This window comes from Hyperolius riggenbachi, chromosome 1, assembly GCF_040937935.1.
Source record: "Hyperolius riggenbachi isolate aHypRig1 chromosome 1, aHypRig1.pri, whole genome shotgun sequence".
NCBI classification, from domain to species: Eukaryota; Metazoa; Chordata; class Amphibia; order Anura; family Hyperoliidae; genus Hyperolius; species Hyperolius riggenbachi.
In genome coordinates this window covers 686,840,649-686,864,381 of record NC_090646.1, presented here as the reverse complement: position 1 = coordinate 686,864,381, position 23,733 = coordinate 686,840,649, and the positions used below count along the sequence as shown (strand labels likewise).

The following is a 23,733-nucleotide window of genomic DNA, read 5'->3' as shown; positions in this document are numbered from 1 at the left end:
CTACCTAATACTGGGGGCACCTCTGGCTACCTAATACTGGGGACATCTCTGGCTGCCTAATACTGGGGGACACCTCTGGCTGCCTTATACTGGGGGACACCTCTGGCTGCCTAATACTGGGGACACCTCTGGCTGCCTAATACTGGGGACACCTCTGGCTGCCTAATACTGGGGGACACCTCTGGCTGCCTAATACTGGGGGACACCTCTGGCTGCCTAATACTGGGGACACCTCTGGCTGCCTAATACTGGGGACACCTCTGGCTACCTAATACTGGGGGACACCTCTGGCTGCCTAATACTGGGGGACACCTCTGGCTACCTAATACTGGGGGACACCTCTGGCTGCCTAATACTGGGGGACACCTCTGGCTACCTAATACTGGGGGACACCTCTGGCTGCCTAATACTGGGGGACACCTCTGGCTGCCTAATACTGGGGGCACCTCTGGCTGCCTAATACTGGGGACACCTCTGGCTGCCTAATACTGGGGGCACCTCTGGCTGCCTAATACTGGGGGACACCTCTGGCTACCTGTTGTACCCATGTCTGCCCATAATCACAGTCAGTAATAAGCCCTGTGGTATCTCCTGCTCGTACTCTCTGTGTTGATCACACATTTTGCTCTCAGTAGGCTCTGAACTTGAGTCACATCCGAGGTAAATACTTTCCTGGTTGTGTATTGCCATTGTCCTGTCATGTATGTGACAAGTATCATGTGACCAGCATCTCTGCTATATAAGATGCTCGGTACCCAGGCAGAGCTCACAATACTAGTCGGGGACAGAGAAGGTGAGTAGCTCCATAGAACTATTTCTATATTACAACTCCAAGAATTTACCCAATTTCTCACTTTTCATAATTTTGCCACATTTTTAGAACTGAGTAACATTCTTCCATCAGAACTAATTCCATGAATGCAGAAAATACAAAGAAACACCAATGTGTAATATTATCAGAATCCTCGCAGCATTAGTCTCCGCTCTGCAAGGGATATTTGCCTTTCACTGGATTCTTTGGCATTATTGAAATACATCAGCTTGATGTCAGGGTGTCTCTTTCCAACCCACATACACTCTCTCACATTTCTGTAATTATGTTATTATATCTTCTCATGGGACAGCACTGCAGATGTAGCACTGTGATACAATGTAAAGCAGTCAGTGTACAGCTTGTATAACAGTGTAATATTGTATTATATCTTCTCATTGGACAGCACTGCAGATGTGACTCTGTGATACAATGTAAATCAGTCAGTGTACAGCTTGTATAACAGTGTATATATTGTATGATATCTTCTCATGGTACAGCACTGCAGATGTGACACTGTGACACAATGTAAAGCAGTCAGTGTACAGCTTGTATAACAGTGTAAATATTGTATGATATCTTCTCATGGGACAGCACTGCAGATGTGACACTGTGATACAATGTAAAGCAGTCAGTGTACAGCTTGTATAACAGTGTAATATTGTATGATATCTTCTCATGGGACAGCACTGCAGATGTGACGCTGTGATACAATGTAAAGCAGTCAGTGTACAGCTGGTATAACAGTGTAATATTGTATGATATCTTCTCATGGGACAGCACTGCAGATGTGACACTGTGATACAATGTAAAGCAGCCAGTGTACAGCTTGTATAACAGTGTAAATATTGTATGATATCTTCTCATGGGACAGCACTGCAGATGTGACACTGTGATACAATGTAAAGCAGCCAGTGTACAGCTTGTATAACAGTGTAATATTGTATGATATCTTCTCGCATAATACAGGGAGTCCCTGAGATACAAACAACCCACTGATCGCATTTTGTTGCACACACCCTTCCTGCACTCCCCCAGCTTAGTGTGTAAATGCAGAGTATAGTGCAGCAGAAGCTGTGCTCTCACCTCTCTGCTGGAGTCCAGTGCTGTGCCTGTGTGACCATCCTGTCTGTCCCCATCCTCTTCCTGCACTCCCTCAGCTTAGTGTGTAATGCAGAGTATAGTGCAGCAGAAGCTGTGCTCTCACCTCTCCGCTGGAGTCCAGTGCTGTGCTTCTGCCTATCCAGTGTCCACTCACCCTAGTGCTCAGCATCTCCTACTGCATGTAGCAAGAAAACAGACAGGATGGTCACACAGGCACAGCACTGGACTCCAGTGGAGAGGTGAAAGCTCAGCTTCTGCTGTGCTATAATCTGCCTTTACACACTAAGCTGGGGGAGTGTAGGAGGGGTGCGGGAACAGATATTGGGACAAGAGGACGGAGGGAGGCACAATAGGGACAGGAGGCACAGCGGGACAGAGGGAGCCACAGAGCAACACACAGAGCCGGATCATTCACAAAGAAACTTAGCAAAGTGCCTAGTGTCTGATGACAGGCAAGGGGCCTGGTTTATGCTATCCCCCAACAAATCTTGCCAAAAAAGCTAGGTGGCCATTAAGGGTGGGCCCAAAGTCATTTCTTACCTAGGGCACCATTTCAATGTAATCCACATTTGGATGCACAGGGGGGGGGGGGGGGGGAACAGGTGTCACATGGGGATTGAAGGTGGTACAAGGAGACAGAAGGAGGCACAGGGGGACAGAAGAAGGCATGGGGACCGAGGGACACACAGGGGGCACAGGGGAACTGAAGGTGGCACAAGGGGACAGAAAGAGGCACAAAGGAGGAACAAACACCCGTGGGGGTGTGGCATCCATCTAGGGGCGTGGTTTAGTACCAGATGTGTGGCTTAGTTTGGGGGCGAGGCTTAATCAGGGGCATGAAGCCCCCCAGGACCAATGGCACTCCAGGCAGTGGCCTGGATTGCCTATGCATAGAAACACCCCTGAGGAATGTGCTGGGAAGGTGGTTTGAGTGCTGCTTGGTTTGGGTGGGAGTTTTGGGTGCTGCTTGGTTTGGGTGCTGGCTGTGGTGCCGAGGGGCCCTCCTCCCACCCTGCAGAGTTGTGAGAGGACTAGTTGCCTTGTCACAGATACTAATGTGCTCCAGGGCACGCCACTAGCGTCCTATCTTATGACGTCATAGGAGGCGCCGCAGAAACCATGGGGACAGGACGCCAGCAGCAGTGAGAGGGGTGGTGCTGGAGCCTGCAGCACGTAAGTACTTAAAGTATCTGTGCCAATTGGCTCCATTCGCAACTCTGCAGGATGGGTTGGGGGCCCCAGCGGCACCACAGCCAGCGCCCAAACCAAGCAGCACAGCACCCAAACCTCTGGATCGGAGGGGCGCCAGGGGCCGACCCTCTACTGACCATGGGCCCTCGGTCCATGCCCGAATGCCCAAAGGGTCAGTCCGCCCCTGGTACAGGCCTATACATGTCCATACAGGTCTATAGAGGTCTATATAGGTCCATACAAGTCTAAAGAGGTCTATACAGGTCTATAAAAGGTCTATACAGATACATACAAGTCTATAGAGGTCTATAAAAGGTAGGTCCATACAGGTCTATAAAGGTCTAAAGAGGTCCATACAGGTCTATACAGGATCATTGATGTCTGTATAGGTCCATTGAGGTGTATAAAGGTCCACCACTGTGCTGGTAGCAGACTATAAATCCTTTGGTAAAGCTGGACCTGGATGACCCCTGACCTGGTACATCACCCTGTAGCTGGACCTGGATTACCCCTGACCTGGTACATCACCCTGCAGCTGTAGCTGGACCTGGATGACCCCTGACCTGGTACATCACCCTGTAGCTGGGCCATGATGACCCCTGACCTGGTACATCACCCTGTAGCTGGACCTGGATGATCACTGACTAGAGATGTAGCGAACTGTTCCAGGTGAACTTTAGTAGTTCGCGTTCGCCTGCAGCAGGCGAACTTTTGCGGACGTTCAATTCGCCCCATAATACTCTATTGAGCAAAACTTTGACCCTCTACATCACAGTCAGCAGGCAAATTATTGCCAAACACACTGCTCTAGACCCACCCCTCCCTCCTTCAAGCAAGGTCCTTATACCATTTGACTCATTTGTCTGCCTACACTAATTAGTTGAGGGACAGCTGCTTCCCTCCACCCTCCTACCTATTCGCTCCTACTGGAGGGAGGAGGGTCTCATCTGCCAGGGAACTCCAGTATTTCAAAAGCCAGCTTACTTACCGTGGCTGGGGATTGAACCCAGGTCTCAGTGTATGGTAGGTAACTAACATATCCATTATACCACCAACACTTCTAGCTGAAGCTAGCCTAGCATGTACAATTTATGCTCAATCCAAAAGAAAAATAACATTTATATCATGCTTTTCTCCTGGCAGACTCAAAGGACCAGAGCTGCAGCCACTAGGGCATGCTCTATAGGCAGTAGCAGTGTTGGGAAGACTTGCCTAAGGTCTCCTACTGAATAGGTGCTGGCTTACTGAACAGACAGAGCTGAGATTTTAACTCTGGTCTCCTGTGTCAGAGGCAGAGCCCTTACCCATTACAACACCCAGCCACTGCTTAAGGATATGTAGGAAGGCATGGCCTTGCCTTTCGTGTTCAACAGTTGTCAAGAGAAAAATTAGACAAGACAAATAACATTTATATCACGCTTTTTTCCTGGCGGACTCAAAGCACCAGAGCTGCAGCCACTAGGGCACACTCTATAGGCAGTAGCAGTGTAATGGTACCCATACACGATACAATAAAAACATTTGATTTTCCCGTTTATTCGATGTAAATGATCGAATTGAATGAAAGTTGAAAATATTTTTTTTTTGCGATCAAGAAACTCGAACGATTATCCCGTTTTTTCGGGAAAAATGATCGGACATACTGGAAAAATCTTTATATTCGATCTAACGGAATAATCGAACTAAATTATCTAATTGAAAAATTGTACCATGTATGGCCACCTTTAGGAAGACTTGCCTAAGGTCTCCTACTGAATAGGTGCTGGCTTACTGAGCAGACAGAGCCAAGATTCAAACCCTGGTCTCCCGTGTCAGAGGCAGAGCCCTTAACTATTACACCATCCAGCCACTGCTTAAGGATATGTAGGCAGGCATGGCCTTGCCTTTCGTGTTCAACAGTTGTCAAGAGAAAAATTAGACAAGACAAATAACATTTATATCACACTTTTCTCCTGGCGGACTCAAAGCGCTAGAGCTGCAGCCACTAGGGCACGCTCTATAGGCAGTAGCAGTGTTAGGCCAGAGCTGCAGCCACTAGGGGGTGCTCTATAGGCAGTAACAGTGTTAGTCCAGAGCTGCAGCCACTAGGGGGTGCTCTATAGGCAGTAGCAGTGTTAGTCCAGAGCTGCAGTCACTAGGGAGTGCTCTATAGGCAGTAGCAGTGTTAGGCCAGAGCTGCTGTACCTGGATGACCCCTGACCTGGTACATCACCCTGTAGCTGGACCAGGATGACCCCTGACCTGGTACATCACCCTGTAGCTGGACCTGGATGACCCCTGACCTGGTACATCACCCTGTAGCTGTAGCTGGATGACCCCTGACCTGGTATATCACCCTGTAGCTGGACCTGGATGACCCCTGACTTGGTACATCACCCTGTAGCTGTAGCTGGATGACCCCTGACCTGGTACATCACCCTGTAGCTGTAGCTGGACCAGGATGACCCCTGACCTGGTACATCACCCTTTAGCTGTAGCTGGATGACCCCTGACCTGGTACATCACCTTGTAGCTGTAGCTGGATGACCCCTGACCTGGTACATCACCCTGTAGCTGTATCAGGATGACCCCTGACCTGGTTCATCACCCTGTAGCTGGATGACCCCTGACCTGGTACATCACCCTGTAGCTGTAGCTGGATGACCCCTGACCTGGTACATCACCCTGTAGCTGGACCTGGATGACCCCTGACCTGGTACATCACCCTGTAGCTGTAGCTGGATGACCCCTGACCTGGTACATCACCCTGTAGCTGTAGCTGGACCTGGATGACCCCTGACCTGGTACATCAACCTGTAGCTGTAGCTGTATGACCCCTGACCTGGTACATCACCCTGTAGCTGGACCAGGATGACCCCTTACCTGGTACATCACCCTGTAGCTGTAGCTAGATGACTCCTGACCTGGTACATCACCCTGTAGCTGTAGCTGGATGACCCCTGACCTGGTACATCACCCTGTAGCTGTAGCTGGATGACCCCTGACCTGGTACATCACCCTGTAGCTGGACCAGGATGACCCCTGACCTGGTACATCACCCTGTAGCTGGACCAGGATGACCCCTGACATGGTACATCACCCTGTAGCTGGACCTAGATGACCCCTGACCTGGTACATCACCCTGTAGCTGTAGCTGGACCTGGATGACCCCTGACCTGGTACATCACCCTGTAGCTGTAGCTGGACCTGCATGACCCCTGACCTGGTACATCACCCTGTAGCTGTAGCTGGACCTGGATGACCCCTGACCTGGTACATCACCCTGTAGCTGGACCTGGATGACCCCTGACCTGGTACATCACCCTGTAGCTGGACCTGGATGACCCCTGACCTGGTACATCACCCTGTAGCTGTACCAGGATGACCCCTGACCTGGTACATCACCCTGTAGCTGTACCAGGATGACCCCTGATCTGGTAAATCACCCTGTAGCTGGACCTGGATGACCCCTGACCTGGTACATCACCCTGTAGCTGTACCAGGATGACCCCTGACCTGGTATATCACCCTGTAGCTGGACCTGGATGACCCCTGACCTGGTACATCACCCTGTAGCTGTAGCTGGATGACCCCTGACCTGGTACATCACCCTGTAGCTGGAACTGGATGACCCCTGACCTGGTACATCACCCTGTAGCTGTATGACCCCTGACCTGGTACATCACCCTGTAGCTGTAGCTGGATGACCCCTGACCTGATACATCACCCTGTAGCTGTAGCTGGATGACCCCTGACCTGGTACATCACCCTGTAGCTGGACCTGGATGACCCCTGACCTGGTACATCACCCTGTAGCTGTAGCTGGATGACCCCTGACCTGGTACATCACCCTGTAGCTGTAGCTGGATGACCCCTGACCTGGTACATCACCCTGTAGCTGTATGACCCCTGACCTGGTACATCACCCTGTAGCTGGACCTGGATGACCCCTGACCTGGTACATCACCCTGTAGCTGGACCTGGATGACCCCTGACCTGGTACATCACCCTGTAGCTGTAGCTGGATGACCCCTGACCTGGTACATCACCCTGTAGCTGTAGCTGGATGACCCCTGACCTGGTACATCACCCTGTAGCTGTAGCTGGACCAGGATGACCCCTGACCTGGTACATCACCCTGTAGCTGTATGACCCCTGACCTGGTACATCACCCTGTAGCTGGACCTGGATGACCCCTGACCTGGTACATCACCCTGTAGCTGTAGCTGGATGACCCCTGACCTGGCACATCACCCTGTAGCTGTAGCTGGATGACCCCTGACCTGGTACATCACCCTGTAGCTGGACATGGATGACCCCTGACCTGGTACATCACCCTGTAGCTGTAGCTGGATGACCCCTGACCTGGTACATCACCCTGTAGCTGTAGCTGGATGACCCCTGACCTGGTACATCACCCTGTAGCTGGACCAGGATGACCCCTGACCTGGTACATCAACCTGTAGCTGGATGACCCCTGACCTGGTACATCACCCTGTAGCTGGACCTGGATGACCCCTGACCTGGAACATCACCTTGTAGCTGTAGCTGGATGACCCCTGACCTGGTACACCACCCTGTAGCTGTAGCTGGATGACCCCTGACCTGGTACATCACCCTGTAGCTGTATGACCCCTGACCTGGTACATCACCCTGTAGCTGTAGCTGGACCTGGATGACCCCTGACCTGGTACATCACCCTGTAGCTGGACCTGGATGACCCCTGACCTGGTACATCACCCTGTAGCTGGACCTGGATGACCCCTGACCTGGTACATCACCCTGTAGCTGTACCAGGATGACCCCTGACCTGGTACATCACCCTGTAGCTGTACCAGGATGACCCCTGATCTGGTAAATCACCCTGTAGCTGGACCTGGATGACCCCTGACCTGGTACATCACCCTGTAGCTGTACCAGGATGACCCCTGACCTGGTATATCACCCTGTAGCTGGACCTGGATGACCCCTGACCTGGTACATCACCCTGTAGCTGTAGCTGGATGACCCCTGACCTGGTACATCACCCTGTAGCTGGAACTGGATGACCCCTGACCTGGTACATCACCCTGTAGCTGTAGCTGGATGACCCCTGACCTGGTACATCACCCTGTAGCTGTAGCTGGATGACCCCTGACCTGATACATCACCCTGTAGCTGTAGCTGGATGACCCCTGACCTGGTACATCACCCTGTAGCTGGACCTGGATGACCCCTGACCTGGTACATCACCCTGTAGCTGTAGCTGGATGACCCCTGACCTGGTACATCACCCTGTAGCTGTAGCTGGATGACCCCTGACCTGGTACATCACCCTGTAGCTGTATGACCCCTGACCTGGTACATCACCCTGTAGCTGGACCAGGATGACCCCTGACCTGGTACATCACCCTGTAGCTGGACCTGGATGACCCCTGACCTGGTACATCACCCTGTAGCTGTAGCTGGATGACCCCTGACCTGGTACATCACCCTGTAGCTGTAGCTGGATGACCCCTGACCTGGTACATCACCCTGTAGCTGTAGCTGGATGACCCCTGACCTGGTACATCACCCTGTAGCTGTAGCTGGACCAGGATGACCCCTGACCTGGTACATCACCCTGTAGCTGTAGCTGGATGACCCCTGACCTGGTACATCACCCTGTAGCTGGACCTGGATGACCCCTGACCTGGTACATCACCCTGTAGCTGTAGCTGGATGACCCCTGACCTGGCACATCACCCTGTAGCTGTAGCTGGATGACCCCTGACCTGGTACATCACCCTGTAGCTGGACATGGATGACCCCTGACCTGGTACATCACCCTGTAGCTGTAGCTGGATGACCCCTGACCTGGTACATCACCCTGTAGCTGTAGCTGGATGACCCCTGACCTGGTACATCACCCTGTAGCTGGACCAGGATGACCCCTGACCTGGTACATCAACCTGTAGCTGGATGACCCCTGACCTGGTACATCACCCTGTAGCTGGACCTGGATGACCCCTGACCTGGAACATCACCTTGTAGCTGTAGCTGGATGACCCCTGACCTGGTACACCACCCTGTAGCTGTAGCTGGATGACCCCTGACCTGGTACATCACCCTGTAGCTGTAGCTGGATGACCCCTGACCTGGTACATCACCCTGTAGCTGTAGCTGGACCTGGATGACCCCTGACCTGGTACATCACCCTGTGGCTGTAGCTGGATGACCCCTGACCTGGTACATCACCCTGTAGCTGGACCAGGATGACCCCTGACCTGGTTCATCACCCTGTAGCTGTAGCTGGATGACCCCTGGTACATCACCCTGTAGCTGTAGCTGGATGACCCATGACCTGGTACATCACCCTGTAGCTGTAGCTGGATGACCCCTGACCTGGTACATCACCCTGTGGCTGTAGCTGGATGACCCCTGACCTGGGACATCACCCTGTAGCTGGACCAGGATGACCCCTGACCTGGTACATCACCCTGTAGCTGTAGCTGGATGACCCCTGACCTGGTACATCACCCTGTAGCTGTAGCTGGATGACCCCTGACCTGGTACATCACCCTGTAGCTGGACCTGGATGACCCCTGACCTGGTACATCACCCTGTAGCTGGACCTGGATGACCCCTGACCTGGTACATCACCCTGTAGCTGTAGCTGGATGACCCCTGACCTGGTACATCACCCTGTAGCTGTAGCTGGACCTGGATGACCCCTGACCTGGTACATCACCTTGTAGCTGTAGCTGGATGACCCATGACCTGGTACATCACCCTGTAGCTGTAGCTGGATGACCCCTGATCTGGTACATCACCCTGTAGCTGTAGCTGGACCTGGATGACCCCTGACCTGGTACATCACCCTGTGGCTGTAGCTGGATGACCCCTGACCTGGTACATCACCCTGTAGCTGGACCAGGATGACCCCTGACCTGGTACATCACCCTGTAGCTGTAGCTGGATGACCCCTGACCTGGTACATCACCCTGTAGCTGTAGCCGGATGACCCCTGACCTGGTACATCACCCTGTAGCTGGACCTGGATGACCCCTGACCTGGTACATCACCCTGTAGCTGGACCTGGATGACCCCTGACCTGGTACATCACCCTGTAGCTGTAGCTGGATGACCCCTGACCTGGTACATCACCCTGTAGCTGTAGCTGGACCAGGATGACCCCTGACCTGGTACATCACCCTGTAGCTGTAGCTGGATGACCCCTGGTACATCACCCTGTAGCTGTAGCGGGATGACCCCTGACCTGGTACATCACCCTGTAGCTGTAGCTGGATGACCCCTGACCTGGTACATCACCCTGTAGCTGGACCAGGATGACCCCTGACCTGGTACATCACCCTGTAGCTGTACCAGGATGACCCCTGACCTGGTACATCACCCTGTAGCTGTAGCTGGATGACCCCTGACCTGGTACATCACCCTGTAGCTGTAGCTGGATGACCCCTGACCTGGTACATCACCCTGTAGCTGTAGCTGGATGACCCCTGACCTGGTACATCACCCTGTAGCTGGACCTGGATGACCCCTGAGCTGGTACATCACCCTGTAGCTGGACCTGGATGATCCCTGACCTGGTACATCACCCTGTAGCTGGACCTGGATGACCCCTGACCTGGTACATCACCCTGTAGCTGGACCAGGATGAACCCTGACCTGGTACATCACCCTGTAGCTGTAGCTGGATGACCCCTGACCTGGTACATCACCCTGTAGCTGGACCAGGATGACCCCTGACCTGGTACATCAACCTGTAGCTGGATGACCCCTGACCTGGTACATCACCCTGTAGCTGGACCTGGATGACCCCTGACCTGGTACATCACCCTGTAGCTGGACCTGGATGATTCCTGACCTGGTACATCACCCTGTAGCTGGACCTGGATGACCCCTGACCTGGTACATCACCCTGTAGCTGGACCAGGATGACCCCTGACCTGGTACATCACCCTGTAGCTGTAGCTGGATGACCCCTGACCTGGTACATCACCCTGTAGCTGGACCAGGATGACCACTGACCTGGTACATCAACCTGTACCAGGATGACCCCTGACCTGGTACATCACCCTGTAGCTGTAGCTGGATGACCCCTGACCTGGTACATCACCATGTAGTTCTTCTGAGGCATGCATGCTCAGTGTCTTGTGTATGGTGTAATGATATGTGACCTGTGTCCACGTTTCTCTGGCAGTTGTGTCACTGCGCTGTGTCCTCTACAAGATGAAGCTCTTCCTGTCATTAATGTCCATGTTCCTGGTCGCTGGCGTCACACAAGCAGGAGTCGGGGACTGCACAGTCAATGATGTCCTGACACTGAACAACCTAATCAAGTCTCTGGGTCAGTACCTGTAATGTCTTGTTCACACAACACACTGCCACAGTATATACTGTACTGCTCTTACACTGTCACTGCCACAGTATATACAGCTCTCACACCGTCACTGCCACAGTATATACTGCTCTCACACTGTCACTGCCACAGTATATACTGCTCTCACACTGTCACTGCCACAGTATATACTGCTCTCGCACTGTCACTGCCACAGTATATACAGCTCTCACACTGTCACTGCCACAGTATATACAGCTCTCACACTGTCACTGCCACAGTATATACTGCTCTCACACCGTCACTGCCACAGTATATACAGCTCTCAAACTGTCACTGCCACAGTATATACAGCTCTCACACTGTCACTGCCACAGTATATACAGCTCTCACACTGTCACTGCCACAGTATATACTGCTCTCACACTGTCACTGCCACAGTATATACTGCTCTCACACGGTCACTGCCACAGTATATACTGCTCTCACACTGTCACTGCCACAGTATATACTGCTCTCACACTGTCACTGCCACAGTATATACAGCTCTCACACTGTCACTGCCACAGTATATACAGCTCTCACACTGTCACTGCCACAGTATATACTGCTCTCACACCGTCACTGCCACAGTATATACAGCTCTCACACCGTCACTGCCACAGTATATACAGCTCTCACACCGTCACTGCCACAGTATATACAGCTCTCACACCGTCACTGCCACAGTATATACTGCTCTCACACTGTCACTGCCACAGTATATACAGCTCTCACACTGTCACTGCCACAGTATATACAGCTCTCACACTGTCACTGCCACAGTATATACAGCTCTCACACTGTCACTGCCACAGTATATACAGCTCTCACACTGTCACTGCCACAGTATATACTGCTCTCACACTGTCACTGCCACAGTATATACAGCTCTCACACTGTCACTGCCACAGTATATACTGCTCTCACACTGTCACTGCCACAGTATATACTGCTCTCACACCGTCACTGCCACAGTATATACTGCTCTCACACTGTCACTGCCACAGTATATACAGCTCTCACACTGTCACTGCCACAGTATATACTGCTCTCACACTGTCACTGCCACAGTATATACAGCTCTCACACTGTCACTGCCACAGTATATACTGCTCTCACACTGTCACTGCCACAGTATATACTGCTCTCACACCGTCACTGCCACAGTATATACTGCTCTCACACCGTCACTGCCACAGTATATACTGCTCTCACACTGTCACTGCCACAGTATATACTGCTCTCACACTGTCACTGCCACAGTATATACAGCTCTCACACTGTCACTGCCACAGTATATACAGCTCTCACACCGTCACTGCCACAGTATATACTGCTCTCACACCGTCACTGCCACAGTATATACAGCTCTCACACCGTCACTGCCACAGTATATACTGCTCTCACACTGTCACTGCCACAGTATATACTGCTCTCACACCGTCACTGCCACAGTATATACTGCTCTCACACTGTCACTGCCACAGTATATACTGCTCTCACACTGTCACTGCCACAGTATATACAGCTCTCACACTGTCACTGCCACAGTATATACAGCTCTCACACCGTCACTGCCACAGTATATACTGCTCTCACACCGTCACTGCCACAGTATATACAGCTCTCACACCGTCACTGCCACAGTATATACTGCTCTCACACTGTCACTGCCACAGTATATACTGCTCTCACACCGTCACTGCCACAGTATATACTGCTCTCACACCGTCACTGCCACAGTATATACAGCTCTCACACTGTCACTGCCACAGTATATACTGCTCTCACACTGTCACTGCCACAGTATATACAGCTCTCACACTGTCACTGCCACAGTATATACTGCTCTCACACTGTCACTGCCACAGTATATACTGCTCTCACACTGTCACTGCCACAGTATATACAGCTCTCACACTGTCACTGCCACAGTGTATGTTGGTTATGTATTAGAGAAGACACTAGAAGCTTGTGATGAGGCAGAACTTGGTTTACTTGGCTGGATTAAGTTGCAAGCATACAGAGCATTTCAGTAAACTGTAACAGCAGACATCTTAGTTGTGAAGAGAGAGGAAGAGATAAAGAAAACAAGTTTTCAGACAGACACACATAACTGGTAACCTTAGTATTTGCTACAGTGCCATCTACTGGTCTAGTGGTGTTAATACTCAGTACTATATAAAGTACATGCAGTTGTATCTCCAACACCCCTTCTCAACGGCATGTGCGTTATTATACAACATTCAGTCTCTTTTGTAGAAAACAATGACGTTCCCTTGGCAAAGGTTTGGTGAGTGCGTCTGCAGTCATTTCCTCTGATGGGCAGTACTGAATGTCGATAACTCCTTGTTCTTGCATGTCCCTAAGCAGATGATATTTTACATCAATATGCTTGGTTCTTGGGTTAACCTTCTCAGATTGTGTGAGCTTTATGCATCCCTGATTGTCTTCAAAGATGGGTGTGGGTTGTGACATATTTAGTCCCATGTCTAGTAGAAGCTGACGAATCCAAATGGCTTCTTGACATGCATAAGCTGCTGCTATGTATTCCGCTTCAGTTGAAGAGAGTGCAACAGTCGCTTGTTTCCGACTTGACCAGCTTATGGTTCCTTGTCCATACTGGAAGATGTAACCACTTGTAGATTTCCGGTCAGTGGTGTCTCCAGCCCAGTCGGCGTCCACATATCCAATCAGTTTTGGGTTTGACGATGCTGGAAGTCTCAGCTTCATCTGATTTGTTCCCTTTAGGTATTGCATTACCCTTTTTACTGCGTTCCAGTCGCGTTGACACGGTGATGCGACTTTTCTGCAAAGTATTCCCACTGCTACAGCAATGTCTGGTCTTGTCACGGTGCTAATGTATAGCAATTTTCCAATTGCCCTGCGGTAGTAATCATTGTTAGGTAACAAATTTTCTGTTCCATTGTATTTCAGATAATCTGGTTCCATTGGCGTTCTCACTTCCTTTGCATCTTGCATGTGAAACTGTTCTAATATTTCTGTAATTTTCTGATTTTGGTTAAGAAGATAGCTTCCATCCTCTTCCTGCTCTATTTGAATTCCTAGGTAGTGAGTAATGTTCCCCAACTCTTTAATTTCAAAGTTTTGTTTCAGTTTGTGAACTATTTGGTCATAGTCCCCTTCTTGTTCAAAACACGTCAAGATGTCATCAACGTAAATTAGGATATATGTCCATCTGTTCTCTTGATTCTTCGAGTACAGACATGGATCCGCTTTACTTCTTGAGAATCCTTCTTTCGTGAGTATTTCGTTCACCTTTTCATTCCACACTCTTGCCGCTTGCTTGAGCCCATAGATGCTCTTCTGCAGTTTGCATACAAGGTTCTTTTTCTCCTCAAATCCTGGTGGCTGTTCCATGTATAGATCCTCCTTGATGTCTCCATATAGAAAGGCAGTTTTGACATCTAGGTGCTTCACTTGCATTCCCTTTCCGGCAGCAACGCTAAGGAGTGTTCTCATGGTGGAATATTTCACAACTGGAGCAAATGTTTCATCATAATCTTCTCCAAATTTCTGGGAGTATCCCTTGGCAACTAATCTTGCTTTGTATCTATAGATGTTTCCCTCTGCATCATATTTCACTTTAAAAGTCCATTTGCTTCCAATGGTCTTGCGACCGGGAGGGAGTTCTGTTAGTGACCAAGTTTTATTTTCTTGAAGTGATTTTATTTCTTCTTCAGCTGCTTTTCTCCATTGATCAGCTTCCCTTCTTGGCAAAGTTTCTATGTCTTCCCAGGATGTTGGCTCCTGTGTTTGATGTGTTTTTGCAGCATATGATAACCTGCGGGGTGGTATCCCTTTTGTAGTCCGAGTGGATCTTCTGATTTCTTGTTGCTCAGTGGGTTCTACTGGCTCGTTGATGGTAAGTTCCACTTCTTGGTCTGGCTCTTGTTCTGCTTCACATGAGTCCGTGTCTCTTGCTGATTCAGCCCGCAAATCCTCTCCGCATTTTTCAAGAATTGTATTATCTGGTGCTTCGCTTTCGTCAAAATAGACACTGCGGCTGACTGTCACCTTATTGGTCTTTGGACAAAGTATTCTGTATCCCTTACTCTGCTCACTGTAGCCCACCAGAATGCCTTCTATGGCTTTGTTCTCCAACTTGGAGCATTTCTCACTTGGAATGTGGGCATATGCTTTACAGCCAAACACTCTGATGTGGCCTACATTAGGTTTTGATCCATTCCACATTTCGTATGGTGTACTCTCGATAGCTTTTGATGGGAGCCTGTTTTGTAAGTATGTTGCAGTCATTATAGCTTCTCCCCAGTATCTGTTAGGTAAGCCAGCATCTGAAAGCATACATCTGGTCATTTCTACAAGAGTGCGATTCTTCCTTTCTGCTACACCATTTTGCTCAGGAGTATATGGTACAGTTGTTTGGTGTAGGATACCCTGTTTCTTCAGGTATGATTCCATCTCCTTACTCGTATATTCTCCTCCATTGTCAGTGCGTATTATTTCAGGTTTTCTTTGAAACTTGTTGCTTGTCATAGCTATAAACTCTTGAAGTTTTTCTAAAGTTTCACTTTTGTGCTTCATCAGATAAGTTATTGTGTACCTAGAATAATCGTCAATGAAAGTCAGTAAATATCTGTTCCCGCCGGGTGTGACGGTTTTCATTGGTCCGCACACATCACTATGTATCAGTTCCATAGGTTTAGTGGTTTTTCTCTGACTGATCTGTGGAAGAGGGGTTCTGGTGGCTTTTGCTTTGATGCAGCACGTGCACTTGCTATGTGTGTGGCAAGGCAGTATCTTCATGTCTTCTGATAGACCTCTCTTTGCAAGGTCCTTTATAGCTTCTGGGTTTCGATGTCCCAATCTTCTGTGCCACAGGTGGATGCACTTGTCATGTGGGTTATGAGTTGCTGCTTTAGCCTTCTCACTTTCAGTGACGAGCTTGTACAGGTGTTCATTTAACTTTCCTCTTGCTAGGATTTGCTTTCCATTTTGAATTGTGCATTCATTACCTCTGAACTGGACGGTGAGTCCATTGCTTGCAAGGGTTTTCACTGATAGGCTTCCTTCTAGGCTTGGAACATATAGAACGTTCTTTACAAGGATACTCTGCTTGCCCCCTGATGGTGTTTTGCAGTTCAGAAACCCCTGACCATTACCTTCAGCAGTAATACTTTTCCCATTTGCTAGGAAGACTTTGTCTTTAACACTGTAATCAATTTCTGTGAAGAATGTCTCGTCACTTGTCATGTGACTTGTTGCCCCTGAATCGATGTACCATCCGCTTAAGGTGCTGTTCTGAGTCACTTTAAAAGTACCACTCCATGATGCACTTTCATTTTCCTGCATGACTGCTTTAGCTCTTTCTCTTGTGGGTGGCTCCTGCTTTCTTTGCTCAGCTTTCCAGATTGAGCAGTTCTTTTTCAGGTGACCGGCCTTTTTACAGCAAAAACACACCCTGGTTTCTTTGCTTTGTCTTGTGCCTTCCTGCACCTTTAGAGCTGTCTCTGATCTCTCATTCTCTTCGCTATGCAGGTTTTCCTTTCTTCTGCTGTATTCATCAATTAGTTTTCCCTTAACATATTCTAGAGTCAGTTCAGTTTCTGGTCTAGTTTCTAGCGCATTTATAAGGGCACTGTATGATTCCGGGAGGCTGCATAGCAGTAATGCTACTACGTGATTGTCTTTCATTTCTTCGCCTATTGCACCCAGCTGGTCCACAATCTCTAGCATAGCATTTACATGTTCACTCATTTCCTGCCCTTTTTCCAGCCTCATCTTATACAGTTTGCGTAGCAGATATAATTTACTGTTTAGGTTTGCTCGTTCATGCAGCCTTTGTAATGCAGTCCACATACCTTTAGCTGTGTTTTCTTTCCTTATATGAATGAGTTGATCATCCTCCACTAGCAGGCTTATGACTGCTTTTGCTTGCCTGTTTTTTCTGTCCCATTCTTCTGGGTTGTCATTTGGTCTGTCTGTATCCAGCACCTGCCACAAGTCATCTTTGGATAACAGCATTTCAAGCTTAAACTTCCACAGCTGGTAGTTTGTATTGTTAAGCTTTGCTACTGTAATCTTCATATCTGAAGCGCTTGCCATCTTTCTGGGTGCAGCTCACACAGGATTCAGTATGATTATAGATGCAGCACTTACTTGCTTGTAGTTTTCCTCTTTCTAGTGTCTGGAGCTGGGCCCATAACCTGTTGGTTATGTATTAGAGAAGACACTAGAAGCTCGTGATGAGGCAGAACTTGGTTTACTTGGCTGGATTAAGTTGCAAGCATACAGAGCATTTCAGTAAACTGTAACAGCAGACATCTTAGTTGTGAAGAGAGAGGAAGAGATAAAGAAAACAAGTTTTCAGACAGACACACATAACTGGTAACCTTAGTATTTGCTACAGTGCCATCTACTGGTCTAGTGGTGTTAATACTCAGTACTATATAAAGTACATGCAGTTGTATCTCCAACAGTGTATACTGTTCTCACACTGTCACTGCCACAGTATATACTGCTCTCACACTGTCACTGCCACAGTATATACAGCTCTCACACTGTCACTGCCACAGTATATACTGCTCTCACACCGTCACTGCCACAGTATATACTGCTCTCACACCGTCACTGCCACAGTATATACTGTTCTCACACTGTCACTGCCACAGTATATACTGCTCTCACACTGTCACTGCCACAGTATATACAGCTCTCACACTGTCACTGCCACAGTATATACTGCTCTCACACTGTCACTGCCACAGTACGTACTGCTCTCACACTTTCACTGCCACAGTATATACTGCTCTCACACTGTCACTGCCACAGTATATACAGCTCTCACACTGTCACTGCCACAGTATATACAGCTCTTACACCGTCACTGCCACAGTATATACTGCTCTCACACCGTCACTGCCACAGTATATACTGCTCTCACACTGTCACTGCCACAGTATATACTGCTCTCACACCGTCACTGCCACAGTATATACTGCTCTCACACCGTCACTGCCACAGTATATACTGCTCTCACACTGTCACTGCCACAGTATGTACTGCTCTCACACTGTCACTGCCACAGTATATACTGCTCTCACACTGTCACTGCCACAGTACGTACTGCTCTCACACTGTCACTGCCACAGTATGTACTGCTCTCACACTGTCACTGCCACAGTATATACTGCTCTCACACCGTCACTGCCACATTATATACTGCTCTCACACTGTCACTGCCATAGTATATACAGCTCTCACACTGTCACTGCCACAGTATATACTGCTCTCACACGGTCACTGCCACAGTATATACTGCTCTCACACTGTCACTGCCACAGTATATACTGCTCTCACACTGTCACTGCCACAGTATATACTGCTCTCACACTGTCACTGCCACAGTATGTACAGCTCTCACACCGTCACTGCCACAGTATGTACAGCTCTCACACCGTCACTGCCACAGTATATACTGCTCTCACACTGTCACTGCCACAGTATATACAGCTCTCACACTGTCACTGCCACAGTATATACAGCTCTCACACTGTCACTGCCACAGTATATACAGCTCTCACACTGTCACTGCCACAGTATGTACAGCTCTCACACTGTCACTGCCACAGTATATACAGCTCTCACACTGTCACTGCCACAGTATATACTGCTCTCACACTGTCACTGCCACAGTATATACTGCTCTCACACTGTCACAGCCACAGTATATACAGCTCTCACACTGTCACTGCCACAGTATGTACTGCTCTTACACTGTCACTGCCACAGTATATACAGCTCTCACACTGTCACTGCCACAGTATGTACTGCTCTTACACCGTCACTGCCACAGTATATACAGCTCTTACACTGTCACTTCACACTATGTAAGTGCAGGGCAGGGTGCAGTGAGTGCAGGGCAGGGTGCAGTGAGTGCAGGGCAGGGTGCAGTGAGTGCAGGGCAGGGTGCAGTGATTGCAGGGAAGTATGCAGTGAGTGCATGGCAGGATGAAGTAGGTGCAGAGAAGTGTGCAGTGAGTACAGGGCAGTGTGCAGAGAAGTATGCAGTGAGTGCAGGGAAGTGTGCAGTGAGTGCAGTGAAGTATTCAGTGAGTATAGGGCAGGGTGCATTGAGTGCAGGGAAGTGTGCAGTGAGTGCAGGGCAGGATACAGTGAGTGCAGGGCACGGTGCAGGGCAGTCTGCAGTTAAGTATGCAGTGAATGCAGAGAAGTATGCAGTGAGTGCAGGGCAGGGTGCAGTGAAGTACGCAGTGAGTGCAGAGCAGTGTGCAGTGAGTGCAGGGCAGGGTGCAGTGAGTGCAGGGAAGTCTGCAGTAAGTGCAGGGCAGCGTACAGTGAGTGCAGGGTAGTGTGCAGTGAGTGTAGGGCAGCATGCAGTGAGTTCAGGGCAGCGTGTAGTAAGTGCAGGGAAGTATGTAGTGAGTGCAGGGCAGAGTGAGTGTAGGGCAGGGTGCAGTGAGTATAGGGCAGGGTGCAGTGAGTGAAGGGCAGGATGCAGTGAGTGCAGGGCAGGGTGCAGTGAGTGCAGAGCAGTGTGCGGGGCAGTGTGCAGTGAGTGCAGGGCGGGGTGCAGTGAGTGCAGGGCAGGGTGCAGTGAGTATATGGCAGGGTGCAGTGAGTATAGGGCAGGGGGCAGTGAGTGCAGAGCAGTGTGCGGGGCAGTGTGCAGTGAGTGCAGGGCAGGGTGCAGTGAGTATAGGGCAGGGTGCAGTGAGTGCAGAGCGGAGTGCAGTGAGTATAGGGCAGGGTGCAGTGAGTGCAGGGCAGGGTGCAGTGAGTGCAGGGCAGGGTGCAGTGAGTGCAGGGCAGGGTGCAGTGAGTGCAGGGCAGGGTGCAGTGAGTGCAGGGCGGGGTGCAGTGAATGCAGGGCAGGGTGCAGTGAGTGCAGGGCAGGGTGCAGTGAGTATAGGGCAGGGTGCAGTGAGTATAGGGCAGGGTGCAGTGAGTATAGGGCAGGGTGCAGTGAGTGCAGGGCAGGGTGCAGTGAGTATAGGGCAGGGTGCAGTGAGTATAGGGCAGGGTGCAGTGAGTATAGGGCAGGGTGCAGTGAGTGCAGGGCAGGGTGCAGTGAGTGCAGAGCGGAGTGCAGTGAGTGCAGGGCAGGGTGCAGTGAGTATAGGGCAGGGTGCAGTGAGTGCAGGGAAGTGTGCAGTGAGTGAAGGGCAGGATGCAGTGAGTGCAGGGCAGGGTGCAGTGAGTATAGGGCAGGGTGCAGTGAGTGCAGAGCGGAGTGCAGTGAGTATAGGGCAGGGTGCAGTGAGTATAGGGCAGGGTGCAGTGAGTGAAGGGCAGGGTGCAGCGAGTGAAGGGCAGGATGCAGTGAGTGCAGGGCAGGGTGCAGTGAGTATAGGGCAGGGTGCAGTGAGTGCAGAGCGGAGTGCAGTGAGTGCAGGGAAGTGTGCAGTGAGTGAAGGGCAGGATGCAGTGAGTGCAGGGCAGGGTGCAGTGAGTGCAGGGCAGGATGCAGTGAGTGCAGAGCGGAGTGCAGTGAGTATAGGGCAGGGTGCAGTGAGTGAAGGGCAGGATGCAGTGAGTGCAGGGCAGGGTGCAGTGAGTGCAGGGCAGGGTGCAGTGAGTGCAGGGCAGGGTGCAGTGAGTGCAGAGCGGGGTGCTGTGAGTATAGGGCAGGGTGCAGCGAGTGAAGGGCAGGATGCAGTGAGTGAAGGGCAGGGTGCAGCGAGTGAAGGGCAGGATGCAGTGAGTGCAGGGCAGGGTGCAGTGAGTGCAGGGCAGGGTGCAGTGAGTGCAGGGCAGGGTGCAGTGAGTGCAGAGCGGGGTGCTGTGAGTGCAGGGCAGGGTGCAGTGAGTGCAGGGCAGGGTGCAGTGAGTGCAGGGCAGGGTGCAGTGAGTGCAGGGCAGGGTGCAGTGAGTGCAGAGCGGGGTGCTGTGAGTATAGGGCAGGGTGCAGCGAGTGAAGGGCAGGGTGCAGTGAGTGCAGGGCAGTGTGCAGTGAGTGCAGGGCAGGGTGCAGTGAGTGCAGGGCAGGGTGCAGTGAGTGCAGGGCAGGGTGCAGTGAGTATAGGGCAGGGTGCAGTGAGTGCAGAGCAGTGTGCGGGGCAGTGTGCAGTGAGTGCAGGGCGGGGTGCAGTGAGTGCAGAGCGGGGTGCAGTGAGTATAGGGCAGGGTGCAGTGAGTGCAGGGCGGGGTGCAGTGAGTGAATGGCAGGATGCAGTGAGTGCAGGGCAGGGTGCAGTGAGTATAGGGCAGGGTGCAGTGAGTATAGGGCAGGGTGCAGTGAGTGCAGGGCAGGGTGCAGTGAGTGCAGGGCGGGGTGCAGTGAGTGCAGGGCAGGGTGCAGTGAGTGCAGGGCAGGGTGCAGTGAGTATAGGGCAGGGTGCAGTGAGTGCAGGGCGGGGTGCAGTGAGTGCAGGGCAGGGTGCAGTGAGTGCAGAGCGGGGTGCAGTGAGTATAGGGCAGGGTGCAGTGAGTGCAGGGCGGGGTGCAGTGAGTGAATGGCAGGATGCAGTGAGTGCAGGGCAGGGTGCAGTGAGTATAGGGCAGGGTGCAGTGAGTATAGGGCAGGGTGCAGTGAGTGCAGGGCAGGGTGCAGTGAGTGCAGGGCGGGGTGCAGTGAGTGCAGGGCAGGGTGCAGTGAGTGCAGGGCAGGGTGCAGTGAGTATAGGGCAGGGTGCAGTGAGTAGTGATGCTCAAATACCCCTTTTTAAAATTCGAGTTTGGTCGAATTCGAATAGTAAATTATTCGAGGTCAGTCGAATATTCGAGTCGAATAATTTTTACTATTCGATTCGACCTCGGACTTCGAGCTCACTATTTGAGTCGGTATTCGAGCTAACTATTCGAGCTGACTATTCGAATTGGCCTTAAATAGCTTCCCAACACTTGTTTTGAGGGTTAATGATGCAAGAAACATATTTTTTTCCAAGTGACAACAGCAAGTGATTATGTGGGGATGTTCCTTTAAAAAAAAAAAAAGGTGAAAAGAGAAGTTGTGTCCAGAATTTTGTTCAGTACTGTATATACTTCTTCTTCTTCTTCTTCTTTATCTTCTATATCTTCTTCTTCTTCTTCTATATCTTCTTCTTCTTCTTCATCTTCTTCTTCTTCTTCTTCATCTTCTTCATCTTCATCTTCTTCATCTTCATCTTCTTCATCTTCTTCATCTTCATCTTCTTCATCTTCTTCTTCATCTTCTTCATCTTCTTCATCTTCATCTTCTTCATCTTCTTCTTCATCTTCTTCATCTTCATCTTCTTCATCTTCTTCTTCTTCTTCTTCTTCATCTTCTTCTTCATCTTCTTCATCTTCTTCTTCATCTTCTTCATCTTCATCTTCTTCATCTTCTTCTTCATCTTCTTCATCTTCTTCATCTTCATCTTCTTCATCTTCTTCTTCATCTTCTTCATCTTCATCTTCTTCATCTTCTTCTTCTTCTTCTTCTTCTTCATCTTCTTCTTCATCTTCTTCATCTTCTTCTTCATCTTCTTCATCTTCATCTTCTTCATCTTCTTCATCTTCATCTTCTTCATCTTCATCTTCTTCATCTTCTTCATCTTCTTCATATTCATCTTCTTCATCTTCTTCTTCATCTTCTTCATCTTCATCTTCTTCATCTTCTACTTCTTCTTCTTCATCTTCTTCTTCATCTTCTTCATCTTCTTCTTCATCTTCTTCATCTTCATCTTCTTCATCTTCATCTTCATCTTCATCTTCTTCATCTTCTTCTTCATCTTCTTCTTCTTCTTCTTCTTCTTCTTCTTCTTCTTCATCTTCTTCATCTTCTTCTTCATCTTCTTCATCTTCATCTTCATCTTCTTCATCTTCTTCTTCATCTTCTTCATCTTCTTCATCTTCATCTTCTTCATCTTCTTCTTCATCTTCTTCATCTTCATCTTCTTCTTCTTCTTCTTCTTCTTCTTCTTCTTCTTCATCTTCTTCTTCATCTTCTTCATCTTCTTCTTCATCTTCTTCTTCATCTTCTTCATCTTCTTCTTCATCTTCTTCATCTTCTTCTTCATCTTCTTCATCTTCTTCTTCTTCTTCATCTTCTTCTATATCGTCTTCTTCGTCACTTATTTCTCTTTTCATTTTTTTTTTTTTAAAGAAATGCAGCTATTTTTGAGCGTAACAACAAATAGCTGGTGGCGCACGCATGTTGGAAGCGCCATTGTATGTGCTCCCTGGCAGTGGAAACACACAGACAGCAGGAGGTAAATTTAGCAGCAGGAGGAGGAGGATGAGTGTGTGGCAGCATGCAGTCAATGAGGCAGGCAGCGTGACATAATAGCCCTGGTACCTAGCGGTGATACCATGGCTGTAAATA

At 49.8% G+C, this 23,733-nt stretch overlaps 1 protein-coding gene across 1 annotated transcript in view; it reads left to right on the top strand.

Moving 5' to 3' along the window:
• The first annotated feature begins 728 nt into the window (after positions 1-728).
• The window catches only part of LOC137561450 (resistin-like beta), a 36,071-nt gene continuing 13,066 nt past the window's right edge, over positions 729-23,733 (top strand). Inside the window, exons 1-2 of the mRNA XM_068272749.1 lie at positions 729-793; positions 11,268-11,414. Coding sequence (XP_068128850.1) covers positions 745-793; positions 11,268-11,414 — 196 coding nt within the window. The 5' untranslated portion in view covers positions 729-744. The remainder of the gene's footprint in view (positions 794-11,267; positions 11,415-23,733) is intronic.